This window comes from Colletes gigas, unplaced genomic scaffold (genome assembly GCF_013123115.1).
Source record: "Colletes gigas isolate AHSC1104 unplaced genomic scaffold, ASM1312311v1 Colletes_gigas_Sc00012, whole genome shotgun sequence".
NCBI lineage: Eukaryota > Metazoa > Arthropoda > Insecta > Hymenoptera > Colletidae > Colletes > Colletes gigas.
This window is the reverse complement of record NW_025106641.1, coordinates 9,344,674-9,368,887: the sequence shown is the minus strand read 5'-3', so window position 1 is coordinate 9,368,887 and position 24,214 is coordinate 9,344,674. Positions and strand designations below refer to the sequence as shown.

Sequence of the window (24,214 nt, the reverse complement as noted above, 5' to 3'; positions counted from 1 at the left end):
GTTGCGTTTCGTATAACGCGCGCATGATTGCCGGTTATGTTTTCGATCTATAATCAAGAGTTGGCCTCCTGACGTCATCGAATAAGCGCTACGGAACTGCCGTCGACCCATTCTCGAAAGTTCCGGAAGCCACTAGAAGGAAAGTTTGTATATATGGACTGCGCAGCTTGTGCGACACTTTAGTACGTGACGAGAAGTGTTAAATGTTGTTTCGACCTATCTGTCAGAAGCGAACATATCGTTGATTTTTCATAATATCTCGAAAGAGCTTAGTGAATTCAGTGCCAATTGGATTTTTTTAATTGTCAAGGTATCGCTGAAAATACAGCAGTAAGTATCGAATGAAAATTGTGTACTATAGCTCTACACGAACTCGGATTCTGTCAGATGTTCACAGGGGGGAAAAAATGGGCGGCTCGTTGTGAGGAGTTGTTCTCGTACATTCGTCGCGTTATTTTACGAGAGAGAAATTTTCAAGGTGGAGATCAGCACAGCCATCGTGGACACGGTTGAATTTATTTTTACGCTGCTCGATATCGTTGTACGCCTGTAGGAACGGACACTCATCATTGCCAGAAATAGATATCGGTGAGATTCATACGTAGGTGTGCGTTAGAGAGATATCCATGCCTCTTTTCTCAAGAATATGCGAAAAAAAAAAATGGCAGATCGTTGGCATTATCGCGTTCGGTATCCCCCGTGCCATTACTCCACCTGTACCTCGATTATCGTCACGTATTCCGTTGCCTTTAACGAGTTTAATTTATTCCCGAAAATTACCCGTTAACGTTGGCATTCGAAAACGGCGATTCCCAAATCTTCCCGAGTGCATAGAATCACGTCGTCCCGCAAGTAATTATTTTTGCAAAAGGCGTACGTCGTCTAATAACAACGTTACGAGTAATCGCTTCATGGCAAAGTTTCCGTATCGCTCGAATAGATTTCTGTAACAGATTAGATTTGTTGAAACGATCTCTTTTGGAAATTTCCTGTATTAAGAGTTGGTAAACTTCGTTTCTGTGCTAATTGTACTGCACGACAATCGTGCACTTCGTAGAATGTAAAACAGTACCGACGATTAAATATCCTGTGATTTCGAGTCATGTGCGTAGATAAAAAGATATTTCCGCGTGATCGTGTAAAGGTAGTCCGTGCAAAATGAAAAAAGGTTCTTTATGCCGTGACGTCGAAGTCGTACTTGAAACTTCTGAAAGAGCTATACTTCTATGGCCACGTTGCGTTAAACGATGTTTCCCAAACCGTCGATGTAGAACACTACATAGATCCTCGAAAAATGTTCCTGTAATGATGTAATAACATTCCGGTTAGGACACGTAATAGCGACACGATCGCGATATGTACCGAATAGTTTCGAATAAAATCGATGAATTTTATGGCTAGTGATTTTCTGGGAAAAAAATACGGCAGCGAAGCGCCTTATATGTATATCTGACAGAACTGGCCGCGGTTTAATAGGAAACAATTTATGTAGATTGAAATAAGTGCACATCATTGAACCAACATGATAATTTGAAGGGATACTATAAAAAGAGATTAATCAAACGTAATTTAACAATCATAAGGAAAACTGAAAATAATTTTTATACAATAATGTAAATTCCATGTACTTGAAATATTTAGAAATAACAAAATATACTTGGACCATTGAAAATCTTTCCTATACTTTGTTATTTGTTTTCATTTAGATATGTAAATTTATACAAAAAGTATTGTATTGATTTTATATTTTGTTTGTTCTGTTGTAGATTAATCACCAATGGGGAAAGATTATTATAAGATATTAGGCATAACCAAAACTGCCACAGACGATGAGATCAAGAAAGCATACAGAAAGCTCGCTTTAAAATATCATCCTGATAAGAACAGAAGTGCAGATGCAGAAGAAAAGTTTAAAGAAATAGCAGAGGCTTACGAAGTACTTTCCGATGCTAAGAAGAGAGATGTTTATGATAAATATGGAGAAGAAGGCCTGAAAGGCGAAGCTGGATCTACAAGACATGGAGGTGGCCCAACATACAGCTTCCACGGCGATCCAAAAGCAACGTTTGCTCAATTCTTTGGTTCTGCTAGTCCCTTCCAAAACTTCTTCGAGTTTGGTAACCCTATAGGAAACAGGGTATTCTGTTTCCATGATGATGAAATGGACATAGATGATCCACTTGGTTTGGGAGTAGGGCCCCAGCATCAAAGTTCTCAAGGTGGTGCCTTCAGATCGCATTCATTCAATTTCGTGGGACCTACCTCGACCAAAGGAGGTGGCAAAGATCGTGCTCAAGATCCTGCTATAGAACATGATTTATGTATCACTTTGGAGGAGATTCTACGTGGTTGTACAAAGAAAATGAAAATCTCTAGGAGGGTTGTACAACCTGATGGCACTACAAGGAAAGAAGACAAAGTTCTTACAATCAATGTAAAACCAGGATGGAAGGCTGGTACCAAGATCACTTTCCAAAGAGAAGGTGACCAGGGCCGTGGAAAAGTTCCAGCAGATATTGTTTTTATCATCAGAGACAAGCCACATCCTCTATTTAGAAGAGAAGGCAGCGATATAAGATACCCTTGCAAGATGAGTTTAAAACAAGCTCTTTGTGGTACTGTCATTGAAGTTCCTACGCTTACTGGCGAAAAAATCACTTTAAATCTGACAAGGGAGATTGTTAAACCTAATTTGGTCAAGAGGATTCAAGGGCATGGCCTACCATTCCCAAAAGAACCATCAAGAAAAGGCGACCTTCTAGTTTCATTCGACATCAAATTTCCCGAATCATTATCGCAAAGTGCTAAGGACATATTGTATGATACTCTGCCAAATTGAACATGAAATTGAAAGGAAAGTATATGGATAATTGTCATCACAACGACAGTTCTCTAATCGTCCCAATTGACGAGAGTAAACACTCGTGTACGTTCTAGTACATAATATGTGGTTAGAGAGCTGTGAATAATAATTGTCGAGGCAAAGAAAATAATTTTATCTCATAGTTAGGGAAAATGTGATTTACACATTAGTAAGATGTAAAAATCAATTTTTTGATTTGAATTTTGGCAAGGCTTGTTTTCGTTGGAATATAAAACGAAAAATAAAGGAAAGAAAAGTTGCTTTTGTAGTACAATGGAAATCTACTTTGCCTCTACATGCGGGAAAAATGATCCTAAATACTGATTAAGATTAAATATATTACATTAAGTTATGCGATTTAACAGTAAGAGTCTGTTACCGTACAACTCCGTGATCACGGTTTAATTAATTTGTTTATTATGTACATTCAGAGTATGTATTCTGTATGCATCTTGAGTAAACGAGTTTATGCCTGTGAACGTATACGTGGTATATAAGTATTACGTTGATAGTGTAAATGCGATACGTATGTCCGATTTGTACGAGTGATAATTTCTGCTGAAATATGACAAATTGAGCCACCGTCATTGTGTTCAAATCATTACACATTATTTCTTTTTTCATCCATATATCGTCACTCAATTGTTTAATAACGTAAATAAATATGCGCAGTAACAAATTTAGAGGAATAGTATTTAAGCATTCAAAAAGAGCTCATAAATCTCATTATTGTTCATATTTACAATGGATAGTGGCACAGTTTGTTACATGGACGCAGACGTGCGTATAAACAAGTAATTATTTGTAATATCGAGCTGATTGTTTTCTTATGTCACGCGTCTTCTTAATTTTAACGGTTGGTTAATTATTTGTACGTTAAAATAATATCGATACAATTAAGTCATATGATCTGTATTTTTATTTGATCCTTTTGTCTCTCGATTCGCTCCTACGCTGGATATAACATCGGGACACTCCTAAAATAGACACCGAAGTAGGTGACGTCATCATCCTATCTCCCGAGATACTTTCACACACTACTGCATGGCGAAACAGTAGAATTTCAGTGCAAATACATGGGCGCATATTTATATAAAATTATGTACTCTCCATTTTTATACGTCTTGTATCCATACAACTCACTGGAATTACGACATCTAGATCTATATTGTACCGTACAAAGCGAATAAGAGATTACATAATAACTCGGAGCAAACAGAAATAGGTGAAAATTACAAAAATCATATGTATGTATCGACTCCGTAACATCGATTTCAATTCCAAAAATTGTTTAATAGAAACACGTGTAAATAATTATATACGTTGCAACCATTTGTAAAATTATAATTGAATCTAAAATAAATTGGAACTCGTACGGGCATATGAACAATAAAAGCGAATACTGTCGAAGTTTTCTTTTTAATTTCAAACAACAGATACGGTTTTATATTATGATCTCATCAATTCTCGGCTTGTGCTCTTTGTTCCTGATAGAGATGCCAAACAGAGCCCTGGTTGCACCGGGGACACCTCATTCCACTTTCTCACACTATAACAGATCACGCGTACGTGAGCTCGTAGAGTTTCGGAGAGTCGACAAACGCAAACTGACACATGCCCTCTTTTTCGATTCTCCGAAGCTACCCGGAGTAATTTCGGACTGTCTCGTGGGAGTCGAGAGAGGAAGGCTCATATTTGCCTTCTCGCTCTTGAACAACTGAAATGCGACCTCACGTCAATGGCATACGATTTAGAATCTCGATTGCCCAGGCATTTTTACTTTCTGACCTATGTAGGCTCACATAAGCAAAGTACAATAAGGAAAAACAAATTTTGTGAAATTTCTTTTACGGAAATACGTGTTTTAAGACCCCTTGATCATATTTTTACTACTGAAAAAAACGAAATTTTAGTTATTATTCCTATGTATCAGCGTACATATGCATAATCGTGGCTACTGGCAGCCTCTGCTGGCCTCTGCAAGCATCCCCCGACGTCAGCTGACCACTGCTGACCGTTGCTAACAACTTCTGACAAGATATAATATAATATAATATATTTATATGTATTAAGGCTTTGTATAATGTAAATCTATGGCAATAAATGATATAATTTCAAAGAATTCTATGTGTTCTCATAACTTTTACCTTTCTTTTCCTCTCGAAATAATTCCCATAGTTATAAGATACGTGCCACCTCTTCCCATATCATGTCCTCCTGATAACAAAGTCTAAAATGAAACTAAAAAACCGCCAGCCATTCTCGATTTTGCCAGCAGGTACGAGGGTGACGGTTACAGAAAAAAAAATTTAAATCAAAATTGGGGGAATCGGCGAAATTTTCGAGGAAAAATTTTTCGACGAAAAAAATGAATTCTCGATTTTGCCAGCAGGTACGAGAGTGACGGTTACAGAAAAAAAAAATTTTAAAACAGAATCGGGAAATCAGCGAAATTTTCGAGCAAAAAGCCTACATAGGTCAGAAAGTAAAAATGCCTCGGCAGTCGAGATTCCAAATCGTATGCCGTTGACGTGAAGTCGCATGTCAGTTGTTCAAGAGCGAAAAGGCAAATGTGATCCATCCTCTCTCGACTCCCACGAGACAGTCCGAAATTACTTCGGGCAGCTTCGGAGAATCGAAGAAAAGGGCATGTGTCAGTTTGCCTTTGTCGACTCTCCGAAACTCTACGAGCTCACGTACGCGTGATCTGGCATAGTGTGAGAAAGTGGAATGAGGCGTCATCGGTGCACCCGGGGCTTCGTCTGGCATCTCTGGTTCATGATCGAAAAAGGTTGAACGTCACGCGATAGGAGAGTTTCTAACGAGGCCAAACGATTTCGTGCAGTAGGGAGTACATAAAGGAAACGAGCGAATATTTTGCATGGAAATTAGAAAAGAAATTCGCGCTAAAATTGGTACATATCATCGACGTTACTTTCTCAATTGATATTGTGCATCGAAGACGATCTCCTGCGGTGGCTTCGTTAACTCTATGTAATCTTTATCGATCCACTCATCCTCGTCCGTTGGAAATCCAATAGCGTGCGACAGAGATGTCAAGAGCGGCAAACCGTCCAGCCCCAAACTGTGATATTTAATCACCTGATCGTCGAAACCGAGTCCATTGGGATGGGCGTTCTGGGGCCCGAATTCGATATCGTCGTGCTGATGGTTTTTCAGTAGCGTTTTCTCCGAACGAAAGTTCTCCGGCAGACAATGATGCTGCTGACAAAAATAATTTTGTCCCTCCTCGGTGTGACACCATGTCCCATCTGGAAAGTATGGGTCAAGGCCAAGGTCGTTTAATTCCACACGCGGTGTGTAATAAGACGCTATGTCTTTTCGACGACAGAATATAGCGCAAGCCATCCACAGTCTTTCGGGCTCGTGTGGCGCCTGGAGCCCGCCACCATTGACGTCCAATTCTGGCAATCTTTCGCTGAACTCGGTGCATCTCAACGTCGCAAATTCGTCGATGCTCTTACGTTTCTTTTTGCAAAGCCTGTCGTCTTTGCAGAGCACCACGTCGTAATGCAATCCTCGACAACCGGTGTCCGTATTTTTGGGAATCGGACTATCGCAAAATCGTCGTCTGACCTGTGCACCGGTGGATTTTAGGAGACATGCACTGCTACAGGGTCCTAATTTCCAATCGCTCCAGCCTCCCGGTCGAACAAGGGGCCCGTTTGTTCCCGAAGAAATCTGTAAAGCGTTCTTACACTCACCGCCGCGGCACTCCTTCCCTGGGGCGCATAAGGTTCCATCTAACGCTGGTCCAGCAAAGTAATAACCGCTCCTATGCGGTGTCTTGCACTGCAACGACTCGCAAGCTCTGTATAAGGTCACGACTGTAGCATCCTTATCACGCAGGAGTACTTCGCACTGTTTCTTCGCGGTCCATTCTCTACCCGGTAGATTGAAAAACCGTGTATGATCGAGCCGGTTACTCGTTTGAGAATATGGCCTGTTCGTGAGACACGGCTTCTTGTAAGAAAGCGTTTGCGCTACGTCGCGACTACATTCTGACCAAACTGTCTCATCGTTCGTACCTCTGCTGGGTGACATTATATAACCATCCTTGGGGCACGGATTGCCCGTCGAATCGTGATGCATTCCTAAGCTTTTCAAGAAAAAAAACAAACACATTTGTGAATTTCATTTCAACGCGGTAGTTTGTACAGAAATTACATGAAATTGATATCGACAGAAAATATACACACGGTACTTATTCACTTACTTATGACCAATTTCATGAGCGGCTATGTAGACGGATGTAAAACCCGCCGACGGGTATGGTTTTTTAAACTGATTTGTAACACCCAATTCAGCAATAACGCAAGAATATTGATCGATGCAGATCCCGCCTACCGTTGCAAGCCCCATAGTGGCATTGTTTTTTCGTCCAGCCTCCATAACGTAGAAATCCAAACCGGAAATGTACAAACCCATATCCCAGTGATTGGGATAATACTCGCTCGGAGGATTTTGTTTCTTGGCATAATTACAGAACGAGTTCAACAAGCTGCTCCTGTCTCCATCAAAATGTGGTAGATCCCGTGGTTGCTTCACCATAATCTCCAGTCTCACGAGAGAAATGTCAATTATAACCCCTAACGTTGGATGATGATAAATCGCTTGCACGCCGTTTATATAAGCTAGCAGCATGTCGCGTATTTGTTCGTCGTTTCTGTCGAAGAAAGGCGAGAAGAGATTGTAGCCAGGCTCGTCGAAGAAAACTGCCAACTCCAATGTCAGAGCATCGCTCGATTTCTTCGGTCTTGGCTCTTTGAATAGCTCTCCATTCAGGTCCGTGTTTATTTCATTGTGTTTGTACCAGCTAGGTTCGTTACCCCAAGATATGGAAGGAGCGTGTGCTCTCTTGACAATATGTGGCTCCCCAAAGGATTCCGAACGTTGTCTGACACGATGATCGTTAAAAAACGAGATCTCCTGGTCTTGAAGCGGCGTAATTTCTAACGTGACGTTGTCCAAGAAGACGAGGCCATGCTGCGACGAGTAAGAGTATCGTTTTACGAGACATCTTTCTTTGTAACGATCTTATTTACTGTTGGATCAAGATACTGACCATGCCACCTTCTTTGCAGAGACTTATGGCCGCTGAACTGAAGTCATTCCTGTGAAGATAATGACAAGGCGCGGGTTCGTTGAGTCCCGGTAATTCCTCCACGTAGTCTCCATCGATGTGCTTCCAAACTTGAAACCGAGGCGCTGTGATTTTGTCGTTCCTATGTAACGTTAACTCGACAAATCGATCGAAAGCCTTAAAACTTAGAGGTACCTGTAAATTTGTTTGATATAAGTATTGAAATAAAGCAATAAAGCACGAATACCCTTGTATGTTCAATCTAACGATTACAATATTAATGTTTTATTAATGGACTGCAATATACGTCTACCTCTGTACTGTCTTCTGTATTCCACAACGGCAACAAAACGATTTCGGTGTTCTGTGCGTCTTGTCCGTATACCGCGCGCAGTAAAACTAATAATATAATTTCAAACATGAAGGCCATATTTCGCGCTTTGAATTTCAAGTTCAAGTGCTCAAAGGAATGACAAACTTGTTTCTTATATATGCGTGTCGGTGCATACGCATTGCATAACCCGTATGTCGTTTATCTTTTGCAAAAACGTACACAATATACGGTGCATGCTGGCACCTGTATTACAAATGTCGTTGACACCAAGGTTTCTATGAATTAACAATATTTTACGTTCAATGTATAATGTGTATAGAGGAAATGCAGTTCACAGAAAGATATAAATTTTTGTTGATTACGTACACATACATTAGCTACTATAGACGATATTTTTTAACTATACAGGGTGTTCGGCCAACCCAGGGAAAAATTTTAATGGGGGATTCTAGAGGTCAAAATAAGACGAAAATCAAGAACACCAATTTGTTGATGGAGGCTTTGTTAAAAAGTTATTAACGTTTAAAGTTCCGCCCGTATTGAATTTTTTTCTTGAAAATGCGCAGGATTTCGGGGGCATGTCTATTGACCAAAAATGATTGTAATTGACCCCCGCAACCGAAAATAATTTTTCCAGAAAGATTTGAAATTTTTTTTTTCCGTCGAAAAATTTCACACCTTCTCGAATTTTTTTCTCGAAATTGGATAGGATTTTGGAGATATGTGTATTCACCAAAAATTATTGTAATTGTTCCCCGCAACCGAAAATAATTTTTCCAGAACGATTTGAAATTTTTGAATTTAATTGTTAATAACTTTTTAACGAAGCCTCCATCAACAAATTGGTATTCTCGATTTTCGTCTTATTTTGGCCTCTAGAATCACCCATTAAAATTTTTCCCAGGTATGGCCGAACACCCTGTATATAATGCATAATATTGTCATGGAACGGTTAAAAATATAATAAATTAAGATAAAAATGTAGTATATTTTAATGCATTAGTTACTCGATGTACAAAACAGATATCGTATGAAATATAATCTGTTCAGGTAGAACTTTGTACTTTGTTAGATACTGTTTACATCTGTTTCTTTTTTTTTCATTTCTATAAAATCGTATTGTACGATAATTACTAGCAATTCTCAACATTATTCTCTCACGCCGTAAATGAATAAATACCTAAACGAAACTAGCTTTTTTACAAGAAAGGTGTTAGTGTATATGGATGAAGATTAACACAATTGTGTAACATCATAATAAACTTCTTTCCCCCGATGATATACGCTTAAAAATGTATCCTATTGTTCTATGCTGAATTTGAATACCTACAAAGTGCTGAAACAATTTGATTAAAAAAATCTTGTTACAATACAATCAATGATTCTCAACATACAGGTGATTAAGATTTGAAATCGAAAATAATGTATTATTGTAAATGGAAGGTAAGAATGAAAGAGAAAATATGCTTATTACAAAAACCTTAGTATTAAAATATTTCAATAAAAACAATAAATAATAATCATGATCAATAATAAAATTAATAGAAGATTCGGCAGTGTATATAACACGCTAAACTTGGCAGGTGCCTACATCGTGATTAATTATATGCATTAATGTATACGGGGGATTATTAAATAATTTGATAATTAATTACAATTATATACGGCGCGCCGATCGAGTTCATTTTTTTTTACAAGGTCATTGCTGACGGTTGCTCGGTGGTTTCTTTACAATTTTCCGATACCCTATGTACGACACAATGACTAAAAAATCTTTTATACATAGACGCGCGTGTTCGATGACGCGTTGCATCTATTTACAAATTTGTTTCGAATTTACCAGCGGGATACGCGAGTCCGATCCAAACCGCTGGAAAAATCTAATCGATACTCGCAGAGATCATTCTTTGGATATTCTGCACAATCTCACAAACAAAGTGGGTAAATTTGTGCCCCGAGAAACGAATTAGATTTAACTTCCGATGAAATGACTATTCTTTGCCGTCTGTCGCCATAACTTTCTATGAGCAACAGTGAACACTTCGATATACAATCTTCCAGAAACGACGGAAGATTACAGAATCGCGTATAAAATTTGCAGCGAATATTTGCTACGAACACACGTAGGTTTTGGTAGCTTCTTTCCACTTTTTTTTTTTTTTTTTTTCTTTTTGTTTGTTTACCAACTAATATCAGCTGCAACATCCATAATATATGGCACACTCTTTACACAGCACACCTTTAACGCCTACTACATTACACATGTAACAGTCATGTACCATAATTACAGACGCGCATTACAAGCCGTTCACTTTTTCAGGGAATATAATCTCTATGATATATAGCAAATATTTATGAAGGCAAACACATTCTCACCGTATGCCATATATCGAATCAATAATGATTATCCTCTAAATTGTTTTTTTTTTTCTCACCAAAAAATGTAGTAGCTAATAATATTAAGTTAAATTACTTATCAGTGAGTAATGTATAACAATGCGTTTTACATTCCCTTGACCATCCACTTTTCAATATACGCGTGTATACGGCTAAATATTAAATAGATTCTTTACCATTGAAATATCAACTTCAATTTCGCAGTACATTTAGCCTCATAACGTTTCCCATTAAATAAATATATTTTTCGACAATGATATACGAGAAGAAAACAAAAAATTATCGAGCTCTCAGATTCAGCTAAAATAGTTGCATCATATTTTGCCATCGCAAAATAGGAAGAATCAACTCAAACACTAAACGCGTTTGAATCAAGCGTGCAATGTACTGCAACATTGTACATGATCAATGATTAAAAATTATTTCAACCATGCTATAAGGAGCACGGAGAGGGGCAATAACATTTCTATTATCAAAAGAAACGATATATCATCTGCAACCGGCATTTTCAATTCTGCAAACCTAACAATCGCTAGAGAAATCGTTAAAAGCTTCAGATTCAAAGTTACAGTATAAAAAGTAGATTAAGATTGTTCGTCATTCGAAGGCCACTGTCCTGAATGATTCCAATCCCAATCCTTGCCTTTAGGACGAAACTTACTGGTGCCTCCAGAGTTATTCCAATCTCTGTGAAAAAACTTTTTCTTAAAATGGTGCCGTTCAGGATCTGGTTGCCGTTGATATTTTAGAGGCACTGAAGACGCGGCGCTGCTTGTGTTACTGTTGGAGGGATTCGGTGGGCGGGGACTGGTCGGTGAAGGTGTGCGAGGAGGTCCCAGCGCTTCATCGGGCGATGGGATCACTGGTGGTGGTCCCGTTACAGTACTATCTGATCCTAAACCACTGTCCGGACTTGTATTCACTCCCTCTGTGGATCTTCTTCGCTTGTCTAGTTCGGTAGAAGCGAATGCAACCAGCCTATCAAATCCAGAACTAATACGGTCTTGCCAATCTGCCTCTCCATCTGCAAAAAAAGGGGTTCACTTAACCACTATACCGCTTATGCGTCGTTAGACTGCATAAGGAATTTTCATAAAAATAAGCCAAAAACCCTTTTAAATTATAGTACGTGTAATTTTGTATAAATATATTCGAATATGTCTGTACATGTTTACGTGTACGTGTTAAGGTATTAGTGTTAAAGTATAAATATTATATAATGAGGAACCACGTCGGAAGAAGAGGGAAAGTTACAAAATTTGGCTATGTAGTTAGTAAATGTGATTAACGAACTATGATTATATAACAACTAATAAATACGTGTATGTGTCCGTGTAAAGTGTATTTTAATATTCACTTCATTGTTTATTGCACAGCCATGTACAAATACTCAATGAAATGAATACTATGTTAATCGCATTTGATACAATATAATTTCATGCAAAAAAGCATGCACCAAAATTACAAAAACCCATTAACTAAAATACAATGTTTTTATTTAAATATTTCATGCTTCACTTGTTTTCAGGTTTTATATATGGACGAGTATGCTGTAAATGTTAAACAACTTTATTCGAGTCTGGCTTATTTTCATGGAAATACTTTAACTAACATTTTATACTTTTTTTGTGCACATTAACTGTATCTTTGGCTAAAATATACTAAGAAAATTTAGATCATCGTTTGTTGAATGGTTGTAGTAACGATAATAAAAAAAAAAGGAAAAAAAAATTTTGAACAACCCCTGTGGGACAACTCACCAGCAACCACGAACCAACCCACAGGCAGCCGTACTTTTTGATTTCTCCCTCTGATTTGTGTCTCAATCTCTAATAAAACAAGCTTCAAGGGTTGTGAGTGAGATTGAGTATGTGACAGACAGAGCTAACCAACAAACAGCTACAGTGCATCTAACAAATACAGCAAACAACAACAAAAATAAATATAAATAAAGATCAGGTACCAGCTCCATAAGATAAGGTAAACCATAGATAACAATCTTAAACCATTAGTGCATAAAAAATAATGAAAGATGCATAGCAGAAACTAATACAACAGTGTTTATGAAGATAAAGCAAAGTGTTTAGTAAAAGGTATAAAAGAGTGTTTATCGGTAGAATCAATAAAATCATATTTTTGGTGTATGGTAGGATCAAACTACTATTAACAAGGTAAACGTGAAATGTACAATATTATATTTCAACTCGCTTCATAAATATGAAGATGTCTAATCTATTATTAGATTGGTAATGTGCATTGCCAAGTTGAGTACTATCCAAATCTTTATTCATGAATGCAACATCGAAGATATAAATATGCTATATTTATGTATTTTTAACGATCTTTAACATTTACATTTTGTTTTTTCTTAGCCAATACAGGAAGCATATTTGACAACTTGAACGAGTACATTCCAAAGCATTTCCTAATATAATACTCTGACAGAACGTGTGATAGGAGGTATAAAATACAAATATGGGATTGTCCTGCTTACCATCGTCGCCAATACCATTTCGCTGCCTTTGTGTTGTCATTTGGGGTTCATCGACTAATGGAGTAGATGTATTAGAGTGTGGTTCTACAAGAGGACTCAATGGCGCTCCGCTTGTGCTTATCGATGACACGACTGCTTCTGTTTTCACCGACATCGAAGGCTGAGATTGACAAATGGCGGTTACAATACCATTTGTTGTTGTACTGCCATTACTGTTGCTACTGGTTGCGTATCGAGGATATGGTTGAAATCTATTACAAAATACACGCGTGTAAAAATAAATATCAATTCCAAAATGTATATATATATAAAAAAAAAAAAAAAATTACATACCTTCTACTTGTAGAAAGTATCGATTCGGGTTTCGTGTTGTGATTATTCAGTATACGGGCATGTAAAGACGCTGCTAGTCCTTCTACTGGCAAAAGTTCACCATTCGATGCAGCCTGCGATGTGTGCAATGACGGCGGGGGATGGGTCTGTGCAATAGACTGGGAAGGATTGTCAGAAAAGTACGATTCATGATAAGGTTTAATGTCTGCACGAGGTAACTGAACCGGCGTATATCTAGATAGAAAAAGATACTTGCATTATAATACCATATTAGACTGTATATAAAAATAATTATCGTTGCATAAGCATAGCATATAATACCTTTGCGGTTGCGTTACTGGAGTGAACAATACAGACGATCTTGAAGTAGCGGTTGTGCATGTTGAAACCGCAGAAGATGTTGGCGCGTAACTTGCGACATGCGCGAGGGTTGATAAACCAGCATCACCTTCTGCGCTAGCTGGTCTGCTAATAGGAGAATACACAGTTTCCGGTCTTATCATCGCACTCATATCAACGGCTGCATTTATTATCGATTGATTGGATATCTCTAAAGTCCTTTCTATCTCCCCGCTGACCAAATCGCCGATCGTCCTAGTGCCGAGCAATCCATTTCCTCCTGCTACAATACGATTGTCATGACTCGATTGCCTGGAGTCGATTGTTGGCCTATCAGAGGGTGTTAAGTGAGATGAAAGACGTTCTTGAGAGAGATGACGGCGAAGTGCTAACTTTGCAGGTGAAACCTACAATGTAAGTATAAATGATGTTTATTCGTATGTTATCGTTAAATTAATCGTCGAGAGCATGATTTCCAAAGGTTAATCGAAACATGATTTTGGGTTTCGAATAATGATAATATTATAGAAATAAAAAAGAAAAATATTAAATTCCTGATATCGCCAACATTACCTGTGTATAATCAGGTGTAGCAACGTTTTGTGGTAATGCAATACGTTTTCTATCTGGTTCAGTCTGATTTTGTAATTGCACCTGTAACTGCATTTGTTGTTGCTTATTTCTATTTTGTTGATCTTCGTTCAAGACACTTGTAATTATACTTTTTAATCTATCTTCGAAGTTTGCGACCCTGGGCGGTTCCTGAGTTCTATTTGCCGTTTCTTTATTATTCGTCTGTGGTTGCGAGGATGAAATAGACGACGAAGTAGTAGAAAAGCTAAGAGATGCTTGCGGCAGTCTGGTCCTAGAATTGCTACTTGTACTAGTATTTTGTCTACTTAACATACGACCAGCTTCTATTTGTCTGCCTGTTTCCAAAATTTTCTGCGCCAGTATTTCTGGATTGTTCTCTTGTATCTTCCCGATGTCAGGAACATCGGGCCATTCTTGTGATCTAGATCGTCCTTCTCTACTCTTTCGCGTCGATCCACTTTTTCCATTTTGCTGTTGATGATGATGTTGATTTTGCGAATGTTTAGAGCCTATTACTTCTCTTTGCTGTTGAGCAATAGCAGCAACTTGTTTCTCGCTGCTTGCCCTTTCTAAAACATTCAACTCGTGTTCCAGTTTGGACACCTGTAAAATCGATATTTAAATTATGTATCTAAACACACGCTTCATTATATAAGAATTTTATACAGGGCGATACTAGGAACTGGGATTTCGCGATAATATAACAAACTGATATAGGAAAGAGTTGAAACCCATAATATAAGGCTGTCTTTTGATATAATTTTTTTTTTTTATATAAATGTAATTTATTGCAATTTCTAGAATTACCTTGTACAAATACTAACCTGACAATGTAATCTTTTACGATGAGATAGAGTTGCGGATATTTCTTTCAATATGTAATCCTGGAGCGGTTGCGGTGGATTTGATATGCCGTTTGCACTTGAGAGATTGCTATATTTCTCTTGCAATTCTTGATGTCTAAGTGCAGTCAACCTTGATTGCTCACTTTCCATGGATGCAACTTGTGCCTGTAATTTACTTGCCTTTGCTTGCAATTGTTTATGTCTAAGAACTATTTCCTTAGCTTTTGCAAGTAAATCTCCAGGTGATGTAGCATTTATACCTAATTCCGTCATTCTTGCTTTCAAAAGAGCTACACTGTCGTCAATTAATACTTTTATCTGTTTTTCTAATTGCGCTGCTCTTGATTGTAGTTTCGAATTTCTTTCTCTTTCTTTTGCAATATCTGTATTGACCGATACTCTATATTGAGGAGTTCTCATTGATTCTAACATGAGCATAAATTGGTCCCTGTAAAAAAATACTTATTGTATAACAAATTTTTCTACATATACATGCCATATTAGAAAAACAAACGTACCTGTACAAATCCAAAAGTATTTGTAAAGCATATGGAGTAGCGGACGGAGCAGGTGGTATACTAAGTTCTTCGTGTACAGAGGTGGAATGTGACTGCAAAGAGAGCGATAATGACGATAGCTGTTGATCCACGCAACCAGGCGCTGGCGGTGGTTTTTTCCCCAGAGCCTGTGGAGATGTACTAAGTAGTGTTTGACTATGCAGCAAGTCCAGGCCAGAAATATTAATTACTTTCTTGGGCTTAGACTTTTTCACACCTCTTCCTCTCTGTTTCCCGCCTCTAGCTGGAGGTCTTGTAATACTGTTGGTCTTTCGATTTAATTTTCTACGAATTTTGTTTGGTTGTCGACGATTTTTAATATTATTTTCATCTACGTCTGAATCGCTATTTGTCCCTTGCTGTTCCGAATGATTTGGACTATCTAACTGCCTCGAAAGGTCTCGTTTGGCTCTATCACCTCTTTCTCCTCTATTTGTAATCTTATTATTACTGCTGGCAGTGTTACTTATCACAGAATCAGAGTTTTCATCGCCGCCCTGTTTATTATTCTTTAAACGATGGAAATAACGTTCCAACTTGGTACGGTCGATTACATGCAAATAATAAGACACTGGTTTACCAGTCCAAGAGACAGAACCTTTCAGAGGTGACATTTCTGAAACATGCATTATCGTACCGATATCTGCAATTGAAAAGCTAAAATTACACCTACGAACTTTTCACAAATACTTTTATTTACTTTAAAAAACGAAATACATTACCACTAAGATTTCTGTCTGTTATGCGAAAATTAAGGGGGCAAAATGATTTTGACGATACTATGCGTGCTCCATCCCGTAAATCAGCGAATCGTTCTTTCAGTTGATGATCCACCGTTGGACCAAACGCGAAATTATTAACAAACACAATTGTAGCTCCGGTAATACTTTCACGGTGTTCGTCAGCTAAAAAATCACCTTTTACCAAACGATAGTCGCCGCATCTTTTTCCGTACCAATTCAACCATTTACGAAAGTTTATTTCCATACTCTAATGTTTGACAAAAATAAGAGAATTGTAAATATAAAAGTCTTGTAATTGATTGAATTACACAATTGGAATCACGTTAAAAGAATGTCATACTTGTGCATATTTTGATGGTACATCAGCTCTTTCAACCCCGATACAAATTTTACATAATGTTGCCGCCGCCATTTGAAGAACCACTTGACCAACACCAGATCCCAAATCAACAAATACATCATCCTCTGTTACATCGATCTGATCGATCATTTGACACACAAGCTCATAACTGGTCTCTCCATACACTTCTGGCGAAAATGGTTCATATTGATTTAATTTATCTGGTTCAACTACAGCTTGATTATACGTCTGCTGAAGTATATGTCGTAATAAACCTCTGCTAGGACGTTTATTTAGCCTCTGTGATGGTAAACTAGTGCCCTTTTCCTGCATTCAATTAATTTGAGAATGTTAAAACAATTAATTATATTAAAATAACATCGAGTTATTGCCAGGACATTAGTTTCTTACATTACATATATTGTACTCACCAACTGAACTAAACTATCAATTGCTCTATTAAATTTATCGCATAAACCTTTCATACTTTCAAAGTCCCTTGTGTCATATTCGCAAAGTATGTTATTTTCTAATGGTAATTTTAAATCTGGTAAATCTTCGCAAACCCATCGCATTGTTTCGACAACATCGAGTGCACCATCATGACGATCCTATAATTAATAAATAAATAAAGCTTTAACTACCAAATGTAATATAATGGTAGTATTTATAAAACTATTCTCAAAGTATGATTATTTCACTTGTAAAAGTAAAAACATTTTTATAAACAAAAAGTTAAATTCTGTTTAATTTAAATTAATTTAATTTAATGACATTCAATATTTTTATACCAGAAATGAAACTTTTCTCTTGTGTACAGTTTGAAGAAGATGCTTCACAGGAAGGAGCTATAAATGAAGGTCAAGTTATATACTGTTCAAAATTTATAACATGCTATAAAATGTACCTCTGCTTTCCTGACATTTCTCACTGTTATAAATCACTCTTCCTGAACTTCTTTACAATACAGACTTACTTAGTAGTCATTTGGATTCTCAAATTCATAAAAGAAAATATTTTTAAACATACAATCAATTATTTATTTTATGAGAAATACATAATAATAAATTAATTCATTTATATAAAGAAGTGTACTTTAATTTGGATAATAATATTATGACAATAGGGAGTTATTTTTTAGGACATATTCGTGTAATAAAAAAAGTAAAATTAAAAAAAAAAATGATTTAATAGTATTTTATTTTATTTATAACAAATTAAAATTGAAAATATAATAACCTATTTACTATTTCAGAGGCATATTTTTGTCCGATTCTGTTGCCTTCTGATCCCACTCTTATATATACGTACACACACGCATTGTATAGAACACACAATTAATATTCGCCTACATAGATACTCGTTAACGATAAATACGGCAACAAGGATACGAGAATCTGAGATATATTGTCGTTTCTAAGTAAAAAAAAAAAACGTGACAGCGTGACAAAGTGACGGAGGAAAAAATTTGCGTTTCACGACGGATGTACGATCAGCTGTGAGAATCGGGATAAACGACAGGGTCGTACACGCCAGACCTTCGAGTTGAATATACATATGTATATACATATATCGTATACATGTCGCGGACACAATAACCGCGGGTCGGGCGCAATTAACGAAAATAATGTACTCACAGATCCGGATCCAGAGGTGAGGGGCCATTGATAGACGATTGGTTCTGCTCCGGCTGGCGAGTGCAGGCGCAGCTCCATTTTAACAGGGCCGTCGTCCTCGTCCCCGTCGTCGTCGCCGTCCACTTCTTTGGCCAAGCGTTTTCTCTGTAAGCCCAGCTCAGGGTCGTGTGACGTAACCACTCAGATCAACTGTTCGGTGGAGGATCGTGGTCTGCTCGTCCTCCCGTCACTAGGACACTACCACCACGTAGACGACGCTCGTGGACCCCCCCGCTCCTCGGTTACCTGCCCGGACATGAAAAAGACACGAAGGGGGCCACCTCCAGCGACCGTCAACTCACGAGGATGAACGTCGCAGCCGTGAAGGAGAGCATCCAACTTCGACGCGACGATGGGGCTGGCCAAAGGGGCACGCCAAAACGGCCACCAGGAACACGGAACACGAGGCGCACAACAGAAAAACACTGACAGACTATTGTGCTGCTCGGGAAACAGCGGTTTGGGGGGGGATGACGACATCAAAACATGGCGTCATGCCTCTTCCTTCTACCGTATCGTGCTTGTGCGGCAGCACATCCGGGTGTTCCGCGCCAACTTATCTTATTGCGCATGCGTTTTGGGAACACCCGGTGACACGGATTTCTGCCATATGAGGGGAATATCACCAGCTTCGGCAAACCCTTCTCCTTCGTAGCATGCAACTCGGTCTCGCGCGCCAAGGCGCTTCGTGACTGCGTAACATCGATGCGCAGAAACGTCTATCGGTGATCGTATGACCGAGCAACTTTCACCATATGAAAAATCTAACGATGATGCGACTAATGTACCTATCTAGGATAAGTTACATAAATCGCTATAAAATAATAATATTCTGTCAATAGTTTATGACTTGTAGACTAAAAAAAGGTTATCAATAGACAGATGATACTTTTATTTATTAAATACTTATTTCGTTGTATTTTTTGGAGTCAATTCCAAACAGCAAATTTTAAGGCTACGTAATTTTTGTTAAAAATATCCGTACACTTATTTAGAAAAAATGCAATTTCAAGCTTAAAGCCCGAATTTTTTAATAAGAAATCGAAAATAGTTATAATATCCATTCCGGTTCTTGAAGTAATTATGGAGAACCGTTAGTCGGAATAACTGTTACAGATAATTATAAAAATTTAATTTAATTCATATATTATCATATAGTATGATGTTTGTTCACGTAATCTATTATCCTTATCGTGTACTAATCGTATTCTCTTCCTGTAAATATACTTACGCTCTTATGAAAACATGTATTAAACTTATGGGGGATGAAACGATGGCCACAGATTGCCTATACAAAATTATATGTATACAGTGAAAACTCGATAAATGTCCTCAAGAGCTGTTCCATAAATGATACATTTTTATCCCCACCACTAGGGGGATCCCCCTTGAACCAGTGAGGCGAAGTGTAACCGGAGACGTAGCGGCTTTCTTTAAAAATCTTTATTGCCTTCGTCACTTAGTTTAAATGTCCCTGTCAGTGTGACCACACTACTGTACAAGAAGAAAGTTTTTTATTTTTTACTTTTTTTTAATAAAAATTTTACTATCATGTGGGGAAGATTTTTCTAATTAAAATGAGACTAAACACGATATAAATCGGCCAATATTTGTTACCATAATATTGAATTAAATATTGTGTACTCGTATCTTTGCAAGGTCAGTGGATTGGTACATTTATCGAACAGTGGTAGCTAACGAAACCCCCTATTTCATAAGTGTTGCAGTTTTTGATCACTTACGAAACGGTGGAACCGTTCCGTTTGAAAATAGCTACCTCCCGTTCGATAAATGTAGCCAGCACCTCGATGCGTCGTTCTTTGATATTTCCGAACATAGAAAAGGGCAGCACAAGAAGGATAAATAAAGAGAGAAAGACTCGCAAGTACAATATTTAATTCAATATTATGCTACCAAATATTGACCGATGTATATCGTGTTTAGCCTCATTTTAATTAGAGAAATCTCCCCAACATGATAGTGAAATTTTTATTAACAAAAAGTAAAAAATAAAAAATTTTCTTCTGTGCAGTAGTGTGGTCACACTGACGCGGATATTTAAACTGGGGCGATAAATCCGAGTTTCAGTCCCTCTTTCTTTTTTAGCTACTGACTCTTTCTACGTTCGAAGCGTCGGCAAACTACAATCAAATTCGAAAGACGATTCTCCTATTCCGTAAGTGTTGCTGACCGGACCCGGAGTAGCGACATTTATCGAGTTTTCACTGTATTACTATTCGTACATAACTATTTATGTACACCGCCATGCGTTTAACGGTATAATTTTTATGCATTTCTAAGTTGTACAGCCTTCAAGAACTTTGGCGCGCAAGTCAGAAGTGTGTACTACAAAGAAGAAGGGGAAACTAAAGCTACTGACTTTCTCCTCATACGGCACGAATCTATATCGCCACGTGAATCGTTGAACTTTCGACCGCGGATACAACTTTCTTGGTATGTTAATGTTGTTTCGTATTGTTTAAACAACATTACGTACGTTGATTTCTTACATAAATGGACACATTCGAAACATTACAGTCGATTTAACATATTGATAGAATCATTTTAAACAATATCTTTTAATATCTTGCAAAATACGATAAAGAAATTTGATAACATACCTTGGGATTAGAAGAATTTTCTATATGGAAAAAACTTAGATTACCAAGTGCATAAATTGTTTATAATCGCTTTTTTCGTTATTCACCGTAGATTTTGTCTATTTTAAACAAAAATATATTGCGCGCATGTCGTATATTTATACACGTGACAGAAAAAGTTTCGATTTTGATCATTCTAAAAGCGCAATTATGTGCTTCTAACGCAAGGGGTGACCTATTGGTAGAACATGGTATTTGTCACGTAGGCAGTCACATACAAGAATCAGCGCCTCTGTAGATAATGCACAGAACTTTACACAAGTACTTAAGGTAGCTGTATCAATATAATGACAAGCATAAGTGCATGGAACACCGGAAGTACGGCTGACGAGATTTCGTAATACGAAATAAAAATAAAAATTCACGCCCTTCCTTCGACTATTAACAAAAAGTGTTCTTCGACATGTCAAACTATTGAACAATGTTTTGATACTCCTCACGGGATTTATGCGAACTAAGAAGTACAGTTACCATTGAATGACGTGTTGCGCATATTTCTTGTTTGTAAATTGTAAATATACCAAAAGTAGGTTAATTAGATAATATAATAAAAGTGTAGCCATGACGGATGAATTGAAATTAGATCACCGTGCAAAAAAAAGAATCAAAGAGGTTAAAAGGAAGGCCAGGCCAGGTAAACATGTCATAACCTAATTTGTAACCTATACGTTGACGTGATATGGGCTTAAATTAATTGTAACAAACAATTGTTCTTCACTGTTTATTTTATATTAATAGTATGACTAGAAGTAATTGAGACACCGTTTGTCTTCTTGTGACGCTCGTCGTTATAAACAGAATTTGGAAATGCGATACAAAACCGAACTGTCTTTGCCGACCTTGGATGATGTAACTCCAAATTTACTGAAAGTATTATGATAATATAACACTGTATTATGATGTACTTACAAGTAAATAGTTTACCGTTTCAATTCTCGTATAAGCATAAAATATTCTTTATCATGTAGTATCAGTAACATATAACAAATTTGGATGTCAGTAAAGCCTTCTGTGTTTATACTATACAATTTATATATTTGTGTTTTAAGGTGTCCTGTTCTATTTCTAAAAATAACGCGTAACTTATTTGAAAAATAAATGTTTTTTTAGAACTTGGAGATAAAGCAACATGGGTTCAACATGGCTACAGTAAAAAGTTTGAGCCCTTTTGGAATGTTGCGGACAATGTGGACCGTATCGAGGAATCCAAAGTATCTCCAGAAGGATTTATAGAGAAGTATGAGAAACCCTACAAGCCTGTGATAATACAAGGTGTTCAAAATAGCTGGAAAGCCCAATACAAGTGGACTATAGAGGTTCATAATTAGTAAAGCACATCTTATATTATTAAAACACAAGACACATTGTTCATGTAGTTTTGATAATAATTTTCTATTGAACCACAGAGGTTAGTAAAGAAGTACAGGAATCAAAAATTTAAATGCGGAGAAGACAATGAAGGATATAGTGTTAAAATGAAGATGAAGTACTATGTACGTTATATGCTGAATAATGACGACGATTCGCCTTTATACATCTTTGATAGTTCCTTTGGTGAACATCCTAGACGAAAGAAGTTATTAGAGGATTATGTTATTCCGAAATATTTCCGCGACGACCTTTTTCAATTTGCCGGTGAGCATCGAAGACCACCATATCGCTGGTTTGTTATGGGACCTGCTAGGTCTGGTGAGTTCTTCTGTTATATTTAAGAATTTATTTTTAATAAATGGTTGTTTAAAAAAAATCATATTAAAATATGTTATAAATAATTACTGTATATGCAGGTACAGGTATACATATAGATCCATTAGGGACCAGTGCCTGGAATGCTTTGATATCTGGACACAAACGATGGTGTCTATTTCCTACTCACACACCTCGAGAACTTCTTAAGGTATCTGCAGCAGAAGGTGGCAAACAAAGGGATGAAGCTATCACATGGTTTTCCATGATATATCCTCGCACAAAATTACCTACCTGGCCACAAGATTGTTTGCCAATAGAGATTTTGCAAAATCCTGGTGAAACTGTCTTTGTTCCTGGTGGTTGGTGGCATGTTGTTTTAAACCTTGACGAAACTATAGCAGTCACACAAAATTTTTGTTCACGTACTAATTTTCCAGTAGTTTGGCATAAAACGGTAAGAATTTATACGATAAAATCCGAGCTTAATGAAACATATTAATGAATATTTCGCAGAGATTTATGGCGTCTATAGTTCGTAAATTTTAAACGCATTTTAATAATTTTCTTGTAGGTACGAGGAAGGCCGAAATTATCACGTAAATGGTTAAAAGTACTCAGGGATAAAGAACCAGAACTGGCAGCACTAGCTGAAACAATAGACGTAAAAGAAGATACAGGCGTTGCCAGTGATTCTTCTAGTGGTTCGTCAAGTAGCTCTTCGAGCAGTAGTAGTAGTAGCCAATCAGAAGACGAAAGCGCAGACGATAGTGGTCAAGAATCATTGACGGCGCACAAAAAGAAGAAGAGGTATTATACATATTTTATACTTGCGTTATACGTATTACGCATTTTAAATAAAAGTAACTTATTGAAAAAAGACTATATTTAATATTATTAGTCCATTTATTTTTTTATAATTATGAACATAATTAGACATAATACTGTTTTTAAATTTTTAGAAGAAAACTAAATAACAGCCAACCCTGACAATATCAAGCATTTGGGACCTACAGAGACCTCAGACTGTACAGTATTAATCAACAATTATTGTTTGTACTAAGAGTAAATATAATTATTACCACCTTCATGTTCATAATAAAATAAATGCTAGATAATACCAAAGTTATTCTTATTAAGTAACTTTGTTTAAATCCTACACCTAGGGGTCTCACGATAATGCACTCAATTTTTTCTGAATTAATTTTGTAACATTATATGTTTGGACTATAATATTTCTATATAATAT

At 37.2% G+C, this 24,214-nt stretch overlaps 4 protein-coding genes across 7 annotated transcripts; 2 read left to right on the top strand and 2 right to left on the bottom strand.

Moving 5' to 3' along the window:
- Nucleotides 1–165: 165 nt before the first annotated feature.
- LOC122399007 (dnaJ protein homolog 1) lies at nt 166–3,765 on the top strand. 2 transcript variants are annotated; one of them, XM_043399302.1, is made up of 3 exons: nt 166–330; nt 388–588; nt 1,767–3,765. In XM_043399302.1, exon 3 carries the CDS (start codon nt 1,778–1,780, stop codon nt 2,837–2,839), a length of 1,062 nt encoding a protein of 353 aa, XP_043255237.1. In that variant the 5' UTR covers nt 166–330; nt 388–588; nt 1,767–1,777; the 3' UTR covers nt 2,840–3,765. The 2 variants fall into 2 exon arrangements, with proteins under 2 accessions (XP_043255237.1, XP_043255238.1); XM_043399303.1 differs by lacking the exon at nt 388–588 and having other exon boundaries at nt 167–330.
- A 1,855-nt stretch (nt 3,766–5,620) lies between these two features.
- On the bottom strand, nt 5,621–8,473 carry LOC122398823 (A disintegrin and metalloproteinase with thrombospondin motifs adt-2-like). The gene is made up of 4 exons (XM_043399045.1): nt 8,281–8,473; nt 7,950–8,162; nt 7,101–7,870; nt 5,621–6,983 (listed from the first exon to the last, which is right to left on the bottom strand). The coding sequence occupies exons 1-4, from the start codon at nt 8,395–8,397 to the stop codon at nt 5,795–5,797; spliced, it is 2,289 nt and encodes a 762-aa protein (XP_043254980.1). The 5' UTR covers nt 8,398–8,473; the 3' UTR covers nt 5,621–5,794.
- A 798-nt stretch (nt 8,474–9,271) lies between these two features.
- Nucleotides 9,272–19,111, bottom strand: LOC122398821 (histone-lysine N-methyltransferase, H3 lysine-79 specific). Of its 3 annotated transcripts, XM_043399042.1 has the most exons (12): nt 18,581–19,111; nt 17,735–17,791; nt 17,375–17,554; nt 16,944–17,270; nt 16,583–16,850; nt 15,822–16,503; nt 15,283–15,751; nt 14,438–15,061; nt 13,847–14,271; nt 13,526–13,759; nt 13,193–13,443; nt 9,272–11,722 (listed from the first exon to the last, which is right to left on the bottom strand). In XM_043399042.1, exons 1-12 carry the CDS (start codon nt 18,656–18,658, stop codon nt 11,283–11,285), a joined length of 4,035 nt encoding a protein of 1,344 aa, XP_043254977.1. In that variant the 5' UTR covers nt 18,659–19,111; the 3' UTR covers nt 9,272–11,282. The 3 variants fall into 3 exon arrangements, with proteins under 3 accessions (XP_043254977.1, XP_043254978.1, XP_043254979.1); XM_043399043.1 differs by lacking the exon at nt 17,735–17,791 and having other exon boundaries at nt 9,273–11,722; XM_043399044.1 differs by lacking the exons at nt 17,735–17,791; nt 18,581–19,111 and adding an exon at nt 18,183–18,479 and having other exon boundaries at nt 9,273–11,722.
- A 2,431-nt stretch (nt 19,112–21,542) lies between these two features.
- On the top strand, nt 21,543–24,100 carry LOC122399156 (bifunctional arginine demethylase and lysyl-hydroxylase PSR). The gene is made up of 6 exons (XM_043399600.1): nt 21,543–21,913; nt 22,390–22,595; nt 22,686–22,968; nt 23,067–23,422; nt 23,540–23,775; nt 23,928–24,100. Exons 1-6 carry the CDS (start codon nt 21,841–21,843, stop codon nt 23,953–23,955), a joined length of 1,182 nt encoding a protein of 393 aa, XP_043255535.1. The 5' UTR covers nt 21,543–21,840; the 3' UTR covers nt 23,956–24,100.
- The last annotated feature ends 114 nt before the right edge of the window (nt 24,101–24,214 follow it).